This window comes from Euphorbia lathyris, chromosome 5, assembly GCF_963576675.1.
Source record: "Euphorbia lathyris chromosome 5, ddEupLath1.1, whole genome shotgun sequence".
Taxonomy (NCBI): Eukaryota; Viridiplantae; Streptophyta; class Magnoliopsida; order Malpighiales; family Euphorbiaceae; genus Euphorbia; species Euphorbia lathyris.
This window is the reverse complement of record NC_088914.1, coordinates 75,126,118-75,143,572: the sequence shown is the minus strand read 5'-3', so window position 1 is coordinate 75,143,572 and position 17,455 is coordinate 75,126,118. Positions and strand designations below refer to the sequence as shown.

The window sequence follows — 17,455 nt, the reverse complement described above, 5'->3', positions numbered from 1 at the left end:
CGACGCCCGTCCTAACTAGACTGCGCCCCAATTTCATTCTCTGGGTTGAAAAACCTCTTGTAGTTTTGAATGAGTATGAATGTTAGGTGAAGATAGACAGCCTAATCTTCTCATGGATTTTGAACTCTATTTCAAAGGAAATAGTAGATCCATTTATATACGCATCCTCTATAAAGGCTCTCTAGTTAGAATTGCAGCAGAGGTTTACAGAAAATAATGGATTGTAGTGATTTTACCTGAAATAACAGCTCAGCAAGGTATTACTCAAGGTTCCATTTCTTTTTATTTCATGAAATTGAAGCTATTATGGGATGGGGTATGAGTTCTTGAACCTTTCCAAACTTGTGATTGTGGAGGATCTCGCTCTCTGTTTCAGACCTTTTGTCACGTGATGCATTTTTTTATCAGCTTTAAATAATGAATATGAGCATGTTTGTACTAAAATTTATTGATGGATCCTATTCCACATATCAGCAAGGCTTAATCTACGGTTCAATGAGTAGAAAGACAGAAATGTTATGTTGTGGACAGTTAATTTGACTTTATTAATGCTGTTGCTCGAAATCAACCTAAACCTCAATCATCAATAGTTGATTCTTGTTGAAAAAAAAATTTAACTATTAATTTAAAATAATTGAATAAAATAAATATTTAAAAAAAAGTAAATTAACCACCGAATTCGGTGGTCAATGGGGCAATTAATTGTGCCAGTAAATTGCTGGCACAATTAATTGCCAGAAACCAAGGTCATCATTGGCTTATAAAAGCCAATGATGCTCCATCACATGGTGAGGAGTTGAGTTCAGATGATTGAGAGAGAGCGAAAAATTGCATAATAGATCTTGTATTGTCTGTTTGCTTTCTAATTGAGAGAGGGTAGTCCAATTGTTTTTAAGGAGAGACAAAATAGTAAAATAATTATTTTGGGATATTTTCGGGAAAGACCCAAGTGCTACTATTTTGGTTTTATCTCATTGTAATTCTAGAAAGTTTCTAGAGAACACCCTCTTTATACTCCTACTATTTTATAGTGGAAGAATTCACTCTCGAGCTTGGTCGTGGACTAGCCTGCAAGGGTGAACCACGTTAAATTATCGGTGTAATTTTTAATTGATTATTTTGCTCGTTAATATTTTTTACGGAATAATTTACGCGTTATTCCCAACAACTGGTATCAGAGCTTCAACGATCTTAAGGGATCAGTGAGTTTTGAGAATGGCAGCCAACTGATCATCATCGGTTTATTCTACTCCAAGTTTCAATGGCGAAAATTATCAAATTTGGGCTATCAAAATGAAAACTCATTTAAAAGGGTTGGGCTTGTGGCAGTGGGTTGAATCTAAGAAGGAGGTAGCACATTTTGGAAACAATCCAACTCTAAATCAAATAAGGGCTCATGAAGATGAATCATTGAAAGCTCCAAGAGCTTTATCTATCATTCATGGTGCTATCTGAGAGTCAATATATTTTCACGAGAATTATGACTTGTGAAATAGGAAATGAAGTTTGGGAAAAGTTGAAAGAACTTTATGAAGACAATGGACGAACAAAGAGGATGCAAGTCTTTAATTTCAAAAGAGATTTTGAGACTCTAAGAATGAAAGAAAATGAGTCGATACATAAGTATTATGACAGGTTGATGGCGGCTGTGAACAAAATCCGGCTAATGGGAGAAGATTTGCTTGATAGCAGAGTTGTCGAAAAACTGTTCGTGAGCTTGCCTGAAAGGTTTTGAGGAAAAACTTTCATCTCTTGAAGATTCAAGAGATATAAGTCAATTACCCTTATCCGAATTAATTAATTTTTTGCAAGCTCAAGAACAAAGAAGAGCAATGAGAAGTGGAGAAAATGAGCAAGCAGTTGAGGGAATTTTCCTTTCCCAATGTTCAAAAAGAAAAAAGGAAATTCCTCAATATGGTCATTGCAAAAAGCATGTTCATGATGAGAATGACTGCTGGCACAAGGGGAAGCCTCAATGTTTCAAGTGTAAGAAGTTTGGGCACGTACAATGGAATTGAAGGAACAAGAGAAAAGAAAGTGTTAATTTGGCACATCATGTTGATGAAGTAGAATTTGTTTAATTTGGAGCGAAGTGCTCCAATAGTTTAAGGTTGATGAGAAGTGCATCAACAAATCGATTCGGTGAGAAGTGCTCCGAGCAGTTGTTTGCGGAGAGAAATCCTCCGTTTACAAAGTGATGATGGGAAAGTACACCATATATATATTAAAAAAACTGAAAGTTTTAAATTAACAGTTAAGGGGAAGATTGTTAAAAAAAAATTAACTATATTAATTATAAAATAAATATTTAAAAAAAAGTAAATTGACCACCGAATTCGGTGGTCAATGGGGCAATTAATTGTGCCAGCAAATTGATGGCACAATTAACTGCCAGAAACCAAGGTCATCCTTGGCTTATAAAAGCCAATGATGCTCCATCACATGGTGAGGAGTTGAGATCAGATGATTGAGAGAGAGAGCGTAAATTGCATAATAGAACTTGTATTGTGTGTTTGCTTTCTAATTGAGAGAGGGTAGTCCGATTGTTTTTAGGGAGAGACAAAATGGTAAGATAATTATTTCGGGGTATTTTCGGGAAACATCTGAGTGCTGCTATTTTGGTTTTATCTCATTGTAATTCTAGAAAGTTTCTAGAGAACACCTTCTTTGTACGCCTACTATTTTATAGTGGAAGAATTTACACTCGAGCTTGGTCATGGACTAGCCTGCAAGGGTGAACCACGTTAAATTATCGGTGTTATTTTTAATTGATTATTTTGCTCGTTCATATTTTTTACGGAATAATTTTCGCATTATTTCCAACAATTCTCGTAAGAAGAAGTTTACTAGACAGTCTCATTCGCTTAATCAATTCAAATTCTTTGGTTATTTATGTTGGATCGCAAATGCAAACCTGCAGAAGACTAAACTTGAAGTTCGAGCGTTCAAAGCAGATTACATGGGAATTGCACCAAGATAAAAGGGTTTTAAGGTTCTTAATCTCGATACACAAAAGATATGTGTTTCAAGAGACGTAGAATTCTATGAAAACATATTCCCTTTTCCAAACTATTTCTACACCTCAAAATTCATCTTTACCTAATCAGAATTCTTCTCATAGTCTCTCTATGGATGATTGAATTATATTTCATGCTACTTCTCCATTTCCTAATAATACTCATCCCACAAGTTCTACTTTTTCTCCAAATTCACATTTACCCAATACTTCAAACCCTTATGTGTCTCACCTTCTACTTCGTTCGAATATGTATCTTTTTCTTCTAAGCTACCTACTGAATTACCAATCTCTCCTACTATAACACCTAACATCATATTTAAGCCACCAATTAGAAAATCAACTCGTTCCAAATAGCAACCAGTTTGGATGGCCCACATGCTTGATTCTTGCCCATTAAAAGAATCACAATGGAAAATCTCGAGAGTTTCTCTCGGGAATAGGACATAGGCCTTAGTTGCCGAACCTGGATAAATCGTGTGACTGAACTTCTCTATCCATGCTTTTTTTATTATTGGCTTCACATTATGTTTGCAAATATTTCATTGTGATAACTTTTATCATATTTGCTCAAAAAGTTTTTTAAGACAATAACTAATATCTTTTATTAAAAATGTACTTAATTTTCACATTGATTCAATTCCACAAATATTCTTCTAAAGGTGCAAATTAATACTATTGAGCATATTTTTAATAAGCAAAAGATGTAATGTTTAAAAGAGTTATAAATCATATTCAAACCCCACTAGCATTTATATTATCATATTGGACCAACAAAGTTGCTTATCCCTTTCTGTTTATTTACTCACTGCTCTTTATCACTTCAACTCACTTATGTTACAATATGGGATTCACTACTTTCTTTCATCTTTCACATATGATGTTAACAACTCAGGGGAAATAAATCTAATCCAGCTTCCTACCTATATTGCAGAAAACATATAATGCGTCTTCGTGTTTTCTTAATAGTAAATGTAATGATTTTAGTAATGTTTTAATGTACTTTCAATTACAAAGAGTTTAATGTATGATTATGTTAATGAAGATGTTTCTTCATAATTCCTATAAAAACAAAAAAAATGTTTAAACTCTAGCATACTAGTGTAAGTTACGAAAAAAGTCAGCTCTATTGCAATTAATATCTATAATGGTTTTTTGCTTTTGAAGCATAAATGTTGTGACAAATCTAAATGCAAAGGCAGTGTCCGACTCTAGCAGATATAAAAAGCTATAAGACTATGATATAAAATTTAGTTATGTTCCAAATCCTTTAATGCATTACCAAAAGATATTTTTTTTAATAAAGGCTGAGTATCCGAAAGGACAGTAACCGGACATCCCGACCAAAGCAGCAGCCTGTTGGGGTTTAGTGTCCTATAGACAATTGTTCTAGGATACAAACTTAATGTAAATGAATTGTTCTTTATATCATTTGTTTAATGAGATATATGTTTTATAACTATATAAAGGCAATCCTTTTTAAGCACTAAATAAAGTCTAATAAAAGGAAATCCGTAAGTTTATTTAAAGTGATTATAAAGTGTTCATACAAGCATGAAGTGAGACAAAACTTTATAGTAAACTGATAAACTTAAAACCACCCCAAGTCAAGTGATATGTTTGGGATTGACATATCACTGTTGAGACTTGTATGTAACAATGTCTTCTGTCCGACAGAAAGCTGATCTCACAAGCTTCATATATACAGATATCTGGACAGTTATATAGATCCGATGAAACGTTGTTCATTAGGATTGGGGATCCGATTTGAGATAACAGGATGGGTAGATTCATCCTTGTCACCTGTTCATCTCATTGGTATTAATAGGTATAACTAATCCCCGGACTCAAAGGAATATTAATTGGTATTCTGGATTACGGAATGTGATGCTTTGACTATGGTGTAACACAATCCTTAACAGAGATGACTCTGGGGTGTGAACAGTAGACGTTGGATATCACAGGAAGTAATTGCGGAGTCGTTATATATTGGATTGAGCATTTATCACTCCCGATAAATGGGAGATACATCCATGGATCGCTTGTGGAAGACTCGACTCTAAATCCTTGCAAGGTGATAGCTTAAGAGTAAGAAATACAGATTTCACTTAACCTATCTTTTTGAGTTGACTCGGCCTGTACAAGTAAAACGAACGTCTCGCTATATGTCACTTGACATCACCCATAGTCATAAGATTCAGTTCAAGGATGTAGTTGATAAATGATCGAATTATACTGTAACTAATACGGAAAGGTTAACGACAGAATCAACCTGTCTTCTTATAGCTCTGTGGGAATGATTACGGACTTGCTAATCACATACTCTGTACATCATTCCGTTATACAAAGATTAAATATAATTCTTTGAAAATTAATTTAATAACGTTGCATACGGCTAGAAGCAATAAGAACCTAATGGATCACACACAAGACTTGGAACCTAAAAGAGAGATAGATGTTAATTAATTGATAGAAGCCCAATTGAGCCCAATAAGGCCCATGGACATAAGGGGGTCGAAATTCATGTAGTGATATACATGAATAATTAATTTGATTTTGTTAATCCTAATTAGATTAGGAATATGAATTAAATTAATTAAGAGATAATTAAGTTAGCAGTTTTAATTAGATTAATATACTCCTATTATTATCCAATAAGGTTATTATTATTATCCTTAATATATTAGATATATAGTGAGATAATAATTAGGAATTCTATTCCGAATGGAATTCCTATTCAGTAACCTAATTCTATCTAACTAGGGATTAGATACAAGAGATTATAAATACCCCTTCCCTTGAGATTTTCGATATCTAAGCAAGTCATACCCTACTTGTGATTTTCGAAATTCACCTAGTCCAAGAGAGAGAAAATTCGACACCCCTAGTTCGAGGACGAGATTTCTCTACGGCTTCGTTTGATCAATTGATTTTCATCTATTTCTTTTATCCTTGATCTTGTGTTGATTAGTTAGATGCAATCTACTTTGGTTTCTATTCAACGGTTGATTCCAAATTAATCCTCCCGTGTTTTATTTCGTGTTTGGGAACTCGAAGAAGAAAAACAAACAAAAGGGAGAAATTCGTTTTACTACTCCTACATCAGGTCAGTTCACAATTTCGCGGATTCCCGGAGATTAAACCGTCGGATCATCGCGATTTTTGGACAGGAGCTTCTAGACATATTCTTCCACGTTTCCACCGAAGGGATTGTCGTTCGGAGTTCTGGAAGGTCCTTTTCGGATAGGGGCAGATTGGTAGACAGTTTCTATCTCTTTTGAAGTTGTGGGCACTTCGTTTGCAACGGTAGATAGAACTTCTAAAAGGTATTTCTTCTTATCTTTCTTTATATGAAATAACGGTTAACGGATCTTGTGGTTAAATGGAAATAGGTTAAAAATTTTATATTTCCGCTGCTATACCTTAGCCTAATTTCCAACAGTGGTATCAGAGCCATCGTTAAATCCGTTATTTCATATATGAAAATTTAGAAGTTTTTCAATAGGATTGAATAAATATTTATAGTTAGGATTAATTAACAAATTGTTTTGATTAATTGATTCTAAAGATAAATAAGTTTTAATTAATTGTTAATTAAAATAGATTATGCGTATGTTCCTAATTATTTTGGTTGATAATCATTATAACGAAATCTATTAGTTTTATAGTTAGATTGATAAAATCAGTTTTATTAATTCTAAAGATAAAACGGAAATCTATAGTAGTTTTTCCTATTTTCTGAAAATCGTTTTAAAACCGTTTTAGAACTGATATATATATATATTTAAAATCGTTTTTATATTTAAATATATATGTTTCAGAAATTGATAGTTTTCTGTTTTGATTATCGAATGAAAATTTGTTTAAAAGTTTGTTTTACCAATTTGTAAATCAAAATGTTAAATGAATTAAAATTAAAATAATTGGGACGTGCATAATTAAAGTTTTGTATAGTTATATTAATCTAAAGATTAATATAAAAGATACGAAACTATTAGAAATAAAATTGGATGAAAGTTAATTTGATATGTTAATGTGATTAACATAAATATTACATAAGATAGTTATGTAATCAACCAATTAAATTTATTTAATTGAGTCTATGCATGTTTGGAGTTATGGACATATTTGGACCCTCTTTAGTCTTTTGGTATTTTTAAAATAGGGCCTGCGAGTCCTGCCTTTCTACTATCTATTGTAATTTCTCCTCTCATCTGATTCCCTTCAATTCAATTGAAGTTTTCTTTAGTAGTATAGAAATTAATATGTAATTTCAAGGCGCCATGGAGAAGACGGATGACCTAAAGAGAAATATGTAATAGTTAGTATTTCCCTAGGTTTGCCCTTTTATTCCGTCTCTGGCTCGACGGAATAATTTAGATGATATGTCCATAACGCCAATGTATGTGAATGTATGTGTCTGATGTATGCTAAAGCAAATCAAGACTAAGTTAGATTATGAGACCTAAAATAAAATCCCTCATTAAAAAGTTAAGTAAATAAACAAGTTATTAAAATCGGTTGCCCCTCCCTAATATTATAATTCAGCCGGCAGTGCTGAGGGCCTTTGGGTTGTTGAGTAAACTCAAGCTCGGGGTCCTTTCGGTAACACCTGAATTATCGAAAATCATTTTTCATGAATATGGGGTAATACTTAAATTAGATTATGATAATTGGATGAGTAAACTCATGTTGTCATAAACTAATGGGCAAGACGGTTGGGATTAATATGAATAACATATTAGTTACTAATGTGGTTAGTAAGCCAATAACCTAGGAATCACATTAAAGATGTGATTGATTACATGAATCTACCTAATGAATGAGACTAGCTTGTTGAGTAAACTCAAGGCGAAATATCAAGAGTTAGGATCCTAGCTCACTAAAGGATTTGTGAAATTCTTCGAATTAATATGGAGGGCTATTAATTTGGCAAAATAGTGGGAGCAATCTAAAATAAACTAAAATGCCTATAATTTTAGATTGTTATACTTTAAGCAAATGAATGACATACGTTTACTCTTTCTCACATCTCAAGTTTTAAAGTAAAACACTCTTAAAATCATGACTAACACCAATCTGCAAAACATTCTTACCGATAACAAATTGAATGGTTCAAACTTCACCGACTGATTTCGTAACCTCAAAATCGTTTTGAAGTTCGATAAAATAGGTTATGTACTTGATACATCGATACCCCCTATCCCTGCTGATGATGCTCCCATTGAGGAAATTGATGCTTACTAGAAGCACAAGGCTGATGATGATCATGCCGAATGCATCATACTTGCATCGATGACACCGGAATTACAAAGGCAACATGAGGAAATGGATGCCTATTCCATCATCATGCACCTAAAGAAATTGTTTGGGAAATAGACCAGGTACGAACGCTACGAGATATCCAAGTTGCTATATCGTTGCAGGATGCAAGAGGGCACATCTGTCATGACACATTGTGTCAAGATGATTGGCTACATTACCAAACTTTCTAGTATTGGATTTGTGATGGATAACGAATTAAGCGTAGACTTAATTCTCCAATCCCTCCCAGAGAGTTATTCACAGTTCATCATGAACTATCAGATGAATGACTTGCAAACCTCTCTTTAAGAGCTTGCAAATATGCTCAAGTCAGTTGAGCCCAATATGAAGAAAGACAAAGCCATACCGGCTCTTGTCATAGACGGATCAAAGAAGAGGAAAGGGAATTCTCCCAATCCTAAATATCACAAGAAAGGTAAGAAAGTCGTGCCCAACAAAACTAAGGGAAAGGAAGTGAAGAAGCCCAAAGGAGAGTGCCACTTCTGTGGTAAAGACGGGCATTGGAAAAGAAACTGTTGGTGTACCTAGCCTTCCTCAAAAGGGGAAGAAGTTGGGACTTCAACATCTAGTATGTTTTATATTGAACTTTCACAGTCTGAATCTTTTGGTACTTGATACCGGATGCAGCCTGAGGATATTTCAGGAATATCTAGAAATATTATTTCTATTAGCCGCTTTGTTGACGACGGCTTTTCATATTTCAATAAAAGACAAACGTTGCGATTTTTATAGAGATTCGATCTTCTATTTTTCAGGAATATCACAAAATGGGATTTATGTGACAAAATTTCTGTTTTCGCAATTGATACCAAAAGACATAAGCTAGATAATTCAACTTACTTGTGGCATTGTCGTTTAGGCCATATAAATAAGAGACTCATGCTAAAGCTACATTCGGATGGGCTTATAGATCCAATCGATCCCGAATCATTGGAAATATGTGAATCATGTTTAAAAGGTAAAATGATAAAGACACCCTTTAGTAATAAAGGTGAGCGTGTATCAGACACTCTAGGACTCATTCATTCAGATATATGCGGTCCTATGTCAGTCCAAGCAAGAGGAGGATTCAGATTTTTCATAAGCTTCATAGATGACCATACCCGATATGGTTACATCTACTTGATGAAGCACAAGTCAGAAGCTTTTGAGAAATTCAAATGCTTCAAGAATGAAGTAGAAAATCAATTAGGAAAGAAAATAAAGACGCTTCGATCTGATCGAGGTGGCGAATATCTTTCAGATGATTTTCTGATTTATCTAACTGAATGTGGGATATGCTCACAATGGACACCTCCCTATACACCACAACACAATGGTGTGTCCGAGAGGAGAAACCGTACCCTATTAGATATGGTACGATCCATGATGAGCATGGCCTTACTTCCAAAGACGTTCTGGGGCTATGCCTTAGAAACTGCCCTCTTCACCCTAAATCGAGTATCAACTAAATCCGCTAGTTCCACACCATATGAATTGTTCGTTGGTAGGAAACCCGTGTTTTCATTTATGAGAGTATGGGGTTGTTCAGCCTTTGTCAAACGCATTGCGTCCGACAAACTAGATTCGAAATCTGATAAATGTTTCTTCATTAGATACCCTAAGAAAACTATGGGATATTACTTCTATCATCCAGATGATCAGAAAGTAATCGTATCCAAGCATGCAACCTTCTTAGAGAAAGAGTTTCTCGAAGAAACACAAAAGGGAAGCATGACTGAACTTGACGAAGTTCAAGAAGAAGAAACACCGACTGAAACAACAGAGGCGGTTGAGGTACCCGAAGGAGTCCCATTAGATGAGACTCCAGTGCCACCTATTCGTAGATCATAAAGAGTTCGTGAACTCCCAGTTAGATATGGTTTTCTAGTGGGAGATGATGATGAGGTTCCCGTGTTAGACGACGAACCCGAAAACTACGAAGAGGCTCTTACTAGTCCAGATTCTAAAGCATGGCTTGAGGCCATGGATTTTGAAATGGATTCCATGTATACTAACCAAGTGTGGACTTTGGTTGATCCACCTGAAGGGATAATACCCATTGGGTGCAGGTGGATCTTCAAAAAGAAGACAGACATGGATGGAAAGGTTAGCACCTACAAAGCTAGGTTAGTAGCAAAAGGATATCGTCAAAAGCAAGGAATTGATTATGACGAAACTTTCTCTCCTGTGGCTATGTCCAAATCAATCAGAATCATGCTTGCAATTGCCGCTCACTACGATTATGAGATTTGGCAAATGGATGTGAAAACAGCTTTCCTAAACGGAAACCTGCTTGAGGATGTATATATGATGCATCCTGAAGGTTTCATATCGAAGGATGCAAATAAAGTTTGCAAACTTCAGAGATCCATTTATGGACTCAAGCAAGCATCTAGAAGCTGGAATAAGCGTTTTGACGAAACCATAAAACAATTTGGTTTTGAACAAAATTGTGAAGAAGCTTGCATTTACAAGAAAGCAAGTGGGAGCTCTATAGCATTTCTCATACTATATATGGACGATATATTATTAATGGGAAATGACGTTGCTCTCTTACAGTCAGTGAAAGTATGGTTATCTGGTAACTTTTCAATGAAAGACCTTGGTGAAGCAGCTTATATACTTGGTATAAAGATCTATAGAGATAGATCGAGAAGACTGCTTGGTCTTTCACAGGCTACATGCATTGAAAATGTGTTAAATCGGTTTAGCATGCTTGAATCGAAATGAGGTAACTTACCCATGTTACATGGAGTAAAGTTAAACAATCATCAATGTCCTAAAACCGATGATGATAAACGACGCATGGCTGTAGTCCCGTACGCCAGCGCAATCGGTTCGATTATGTATGCTATGATATGCACTAGACCTGACGTAGCGTTCGCGTTATCTGTAACGAGTCGTTACCAAGGGAATCTGGGAGACGAGCTTTGGATTGTCGTCAAGAACATTCTTAAGTACTTGAGAAGAACTAAAGATATGTTCCTAGTGCACGGAGAAGTGATCTGAAAATAGAAGGATTTTCAGACGCAAGTCATCTCACAGATGAGAATGATTATAAATCCCAATCAGGATACCTGTTTATCTTGAATGGGGGCGCGGTCAGTTGGAAGAGTTCCAAGCAGGGAAGCGTAGCTTTCTCTACGACCGAGTCAGAGTATATCGCAGCTGCGGAAGCAGCAAAGGAAGCGCACTACACCATAAATGGTCTTTTGCAACCTAAAATACATGTGTTGCTTGAAATGTGTTGCACTTTTTATGATTTTTTTGGATCTTTTGCAACATGGTTTATGGAATGTTGCAAAAGACATGTCAAACTCACATAACTTTCAAATTTTAGAACACTAATTATAAAGTATTGCAAGAGATGTATCAAAATTGAAACACTTTTTATGTAAATAATTTTTCTTAATTCTATTAGATGCAAAACGACGTCGTTTTGTATATTTCAGGATAAAAAAATAATAAAAAATAAAATTATCTTAAGGGGGAAAACTTTTGTGTTCTGAAATTATTGAGGGAACAAATATTTTTCCCCCTAAAATTTTAGTTTCCTTGTCCTTCTGTATATGTTCATGTTAGCCGACCCCGAATCATTTCGGGACTAAGGCTTTGTTGTTGTTGTTGTTGTTGTCCTTCTGTATATCTCACGATCAAAAAATCAAAACCTAAAAAGTACTATCGTAAGAACTTTCTCTCTCAAAGTTCTATTCTCTCTCAATGATACTCTCCATGGCTTGCCGTTTCTAAAATTTTGCAGCGACAGCCACTCCGTCCTTGCCGTTGAGGTTTTCATCAGGCCCTTCAGTTCTTCTCTCGATGTAAGCTTTGATCTCCGCTTTGTTTTTTCAGCAATAGAACTTCTATAATGGTATTTTCACAATGGTTAAAAAAGCTTGGAGTTTCTGGAATTTAATTCAAAATTACCTTAATTCTTTTTACTTTAGTGAACATGTTCCATATGAATTTGGTACTTTGTGTTGATATGCAACCCAGAACTAATTTAAGGGAAAACCTTCTCCTAATTAGAGTTTAATCTATCCCTAAATTCGTAATTATTACCATTTAAATTTTATACTGAATGAAGTTATGGTTTCAAGACTTAATTGTATCCCTAATTTAGAAAGGTAGCAGCCACATGAAACAATCGGACTGAAAAGGTCATGATGATACGATGTTTAATCTAATGCCCAGTAAAACTCTTAGACAATGAGTAATCAGTTTGGGTGGGGAAGTAAACTAGCATTGAAAGGCCCCAGTTCAAGAGATAGACCACTGAAATTTGAAATGTTCTTGTTCCACACTGCTTTCTTTTTGTTGAAACTTTACCAAATTCTGACTCATACTCCTATTTTTGTTCCTTGCGTGTTGCCTTTTCAATTTTTTTTTATTAATAGTAGTAATTTCGGTAATGTATGGGAGATTTACTTTCTGTGGAATGATATATTAAATAGTTTTTCAAATTAGTCATGATAGATCATATTGGAAGCTGGGAATGAAATAGGAAAAATGGAGAAGTATGCTGTTCCTTTTATCTTCACTAGTCAAGGCTCTATAAATGATTGTTTCTTGCACAATTTTAATGTAACTGAATCTTTGTAGTTTCTATAATCTCGTCTTCTTTGTCAGTGACATAACTGGATTGGGAACTCCAACATAAAAAAAAATATATTGTTGTTGCTATTATAGCACCTATTTTTGGTGCTACGATGATCTAAGTTTTAAATGTCCTAGCATGTAATCATTGTTGAGGAGACTTGATCCTTTTCATGTTGGTTGCACTTGGCCTCTAAAAGGCAGTACTACTTAAACTTTTTGCCCATAATTTTGAAATTTGATTCTTTAGAGAGGTTGACCTGGACATGAGAGCTTTTCCTTTCTTTAGGTCAGGCTGTTGGCTAGAATACTCACTTACTTGAACTTTCCTGTTGGTTCTGAGTTCTTCTGCTGATGATTTTTCTCCTGTCCTTACTCACGGAGCATATGTGAAATATCTGTGATAGCATATTAAACATCAATCTAAGGATAGACCAATAATGGACCGTAGGTCCTTTGTGCAGATGTATTTACAACTTATTAGGTTTCCTTTTCTACAAGAGATAAAAAAATTCCTGAAAATTTCACTTGCATATATCATATTTTTAGAATTAATGAGCGAGTTTATGAAAATCAGTAAGAGGATGAAAGTGAATATCAGTTGTGATGCATGTCCACATCCAAGTGGACAGGACAGACTCAAGAAGAAAGCCTTCCATTCCTTCACCATTTGAACACTTTAGCCTTTGAAGGAAACCTTTTTTGTTGAAATCAATGATCTGTGCATGGCAACTTGTGTAGGGATCAATAAAACCGTAGATCAAATCAAACAACTCAAATGGAAGTCTTCTTCATTCTTGTAGCTTTTACTCATGTTTCAGCTTTCCTAGCATGTTTTCTGGCCACTGATACTGTAGAAGCTTAAATATGTACTATGAATTTTTTCTTCACTTCGAGCAGTAGAAGTTTACATAATCTCTAAAGTGGCTGTGGTTTTTGTATTTTTATTGGAAAAAACATGAAAAGTTCCTGGGCATTATTAATTAACATTTTGATATGCATAAGTCTGTTGTCGGTTGAATATGCTTTCACCATGTTTGCTTACTGTGCTTTAACAGTGAATTGTAAGATGCTGACTTGTCAACTCTGAATATCTTTACCTCCGCATACTGCATTTGAGCATGTAGAGATGACATGGAGATGCACGGTTATGGTTCTGGTTAATGTTCATTTTAGTTTCTCATAAATCTTATATCAGGATAATTACATATAATAAGTATGCAAGGGGATGATCTTTTCCAGGATGTGGCTTTCTTTTGTTATTGTATTCTTTAGCACTGTCATTCTTTTTTCTCTTATAATTCACCCTAATATGTTGTTTGGCCTTTCTGAAATAACTATGCATGTTGCAGAAAGTGGCAACACGCCTAATTTTTGGACATGAGACGCTGGTTGTTGATTCAGATGAGAGAACTAAGAAGATAAGAAAATTCAAGGAGTCTGCTTGGAAATGCATTTACTTCCTTTCAGCAGAGGTTATAGTTTTGACTGTTACTTGCAATGAGCCTTGGTTCACTAACTCAATTTATTTTTGGGTGGGACCCGGAAATCAAGTCTGGCCGGACCAAAAAATGACATAAGATTTTCGAATTATTGTTAGGAGCTGCCATTGTATGAATCACCAATTTTGTTTGATTTAATTATCCATATATTGATTGTTTTTTGGAGCAATATGCAGATGTCAGATAATGAATTCTACAGTTATATGAAATGAATTGCAGGTTAAAATTGAAAGCAGTATACATGTATGCTGCTGGATTTTACACTTACTCCATATTTGCACTGATATTCTGGGAAACAAGGCGTTCGGACTTTGGGGTGTCAATGAGTCACCATGTTGCGACTGTTATTCTCATTGTGCTGTCCTACATATTGAGGTGTGTTGTAATCAAGTTCCTTTTTTTTGCTCACAAGTATATTGTTAATCACCAGCATAAGAGATGGGTGTTTTGTTGGTTTTACCTGTTGCAAACAAGTGAAGTCATAACTATATCATCTACATGAAAATATGATGCTATGGAAATTGTTTTCTAGGGCTTGTTAATAGCTATAGTCCGATGTATGTATCATACAAGGATCACTATCGAAGTTCTCATGCATCTTCCAACTTTGTCTCTTGCTTGCAGGTTTGCTCGCATTGGTTCAGTTGTTTTAGCTCTTCATGATGCTAGTGACATATTTTTGGAAATAACAAAGATGTCCAAATACAGTGGTGCTGAAGCGATGGCTAGCTTTGCATTCATTCTTTTTGTTTTATCTTGGATCATCCTGCGGCTCATTTACTATCCATTCTGGATTCTTTGGAGTACAAGGTTTGTGGACGGTGATGCATATGTTATTTCCACTATCGGACGTTTTTTTCTCTTTACCCTTAAATTGTTCTTGTTCATAAAAATAAAATCTGATTTATCAGCATATGAAAACCAAACAATCAACTAAAAAAGTAAGGACTACTGATTAAATGTGCTGATTGGGGAAGCTAATATGCTCCACATATGATATTATTATTGATGTGTTAACTACATTAATTGTCTTGCTTTTTGATACATCCGTGGCAGAAACCCGTTTTGTTAATCTTATAGTAAATATGGACCTTCTCCCAAAACAACCCATCCCCTACCTTCTATGATATCCTGTACATGTACAGTTTTGCTCACACAGAAGGATTACCATTTTGCTTACCTTATTTGGCATACATTCCAGGTGATGGAAGATTGAATATGCGTTTTTGTATTAGGATGTATACATGAGCTAATGTATTAGGAGATTTTGTTTAATATCCTTCTTGTTTAAAGTTATCTGACTCTTTGATTTTTTCATATTCTTCATAGCTATTTAATGATTTATCAAATATTCTCTTAATTTTCTTTGCTTCAATTGCAGTTATGGAGTTATCCAGATGTTGGACAAGTATTGATTTATTTAGTTTCCTTGTCCTTCTGTATATCTCACGATCAAAAAATCAAAACCTAAAAAATACTATCGTAAGAACTCTCTCTCAAAGTTCTGTTCTCTCTCAATGATACTCTCCATGGCTTGCCGTTTCTAAAAGTTTGCAGAGACAGCCACTCCATCCTTGCTGTTGAGGTTTTCGGTTATCAGGCCCTTAAGTTCTTCTCTCGAGGTAAGCTTTGATCTCCGCTTTGTTATCTGTCCTGGCTCTGTTTCAGCTAATTAATCATGTTAACTTGATGTTATGCATCAATGGAGACTATATTCAATAATTGCTAGTGTCAATGTCATTAATAATTTTGATAATTATTTATTTCTTATTTTACTTGTTAATTATCGCATGACTATTCCTATTTTATCACACTGTTTCATTCTCATCCATAACCTTCACTCATCACTATTTTTACTTTTGTGTAACTATTTAGCTGGTCAATGACTTAAACCTCATCCATTGTCTTTTCTTTATTTTTCTACCTATTTCTTTCTTGTATTATATTTTTTGGATTGATCTTAAAGAAAGCGAACCGTTTTCTCGGTTGCTTCTATGACTATATTGTATCTACTTCTATTTTCTTGTTTTTCTACTACAGCTTGGTCTTTCTTTTCTACTAATTACAATTTTGGATTTAGAGAATCTCCTTTATAGACTTGTATTTATGGTGAATGAATGCAAGAGTGTTGTTGATTTTATAGTGTGATTGGATTGTAATTATAACAATTAATCATGACTTCTATATACAAGTTCCTAAGAATTTCAATAAAAAAAAAGATAAGGTACCAATATAGGCTAATGATTTTTGGAGAAGTATCAATTTAGACTCCACATACAAAATAAAATATAGGATTAACGTTTAAGAAAGGTATCAATTTACAACTGTTGAAATTAGTTGAAATTTGAATGAAATGGCACTTGTATGAATGCAAATATTAACAAGTGTTTTAGTGTTGTGTGGTGTGTGACAGTTGTTATTTCTGCGAATTGCTGAGATTGTTATTCCAATTTATGTGATGGTGAGAGTTGTAGCTGCTATCCAGCGTAGACGCTTTCAACAGGTAAATTCTTGACACTCACAGTATGCAAATCTGTAATCATCATTTTTTACAGTCCTCAATGTTATTGAGGATTGTGTATATATTTGTTTGATTAGGAACCCCCACCCTCAGATGATGAAGAAGCTGAGCATCCGAGCCTGCAGGAATTGAAGGAACAATCAACTGGAAATGTTTCTGATGCCTATGTAGAGGAATTAACAAAGATAAAAAAACCAATTGCAAGGAGAAATGGAGGAGAAAGTTATCCAACTTGAAGAAGCAATGGAGGAGAAAATGAAACAAATGGACCAGAAAGTGAGGAAGAGCTCGACATTATTCATAAACAAATTGGTAGAAGTTAATTTCAATCTCAACATTGATATTGAGGATATATATGGTGGCATTCAAATGAAAATGAGAATGACACTGTCTTTTCTAAGGAGTTTGAAGGATAGGTTACATTATGACTTTATTATACTTTTTATTATATGTTTTGGATCATTTGAGAATTTTAAATTTCATTGTTAACATATTGACCTATTATGGATTTGT

At 34.6% G+C, this 17,455-nt stretch overlaps 1 protein-coding gene across 1 annotated transcript; it reads left to right on the top strand.

The window, feature by feature from the left end:
- Positions 1-1,480: 1,480 nt before the first annotated feature.
- Positions 1,481-17,252, top strand: LOC136229877 (ASC1-like protein). The gene is made up of 8 exons (XM_066018751.1): positions 1,481-1,728; positions 12,084-12,144; positions 14,272-14,492; positions 14,638-14,796; positions 15,046-15,231; positions 15,803-16,043; positions 16,835-16,924; positions 17,020-17,252. The coding sequence occupies exons 1-6, from the start codon at positions 1,481-1,483 to the stop codon at positions 15,834-15,836; spliced, it is 909 nt and encodes a 302-aa protein (XP_065874823.1). The 3' UTR covers positions 15,837-16,043; positions 16,835-16,924; positions 17,020-17,252.
- The last annotated feature ends 203 nt before the right edge of the window (positions 17,253-17,455 follow it).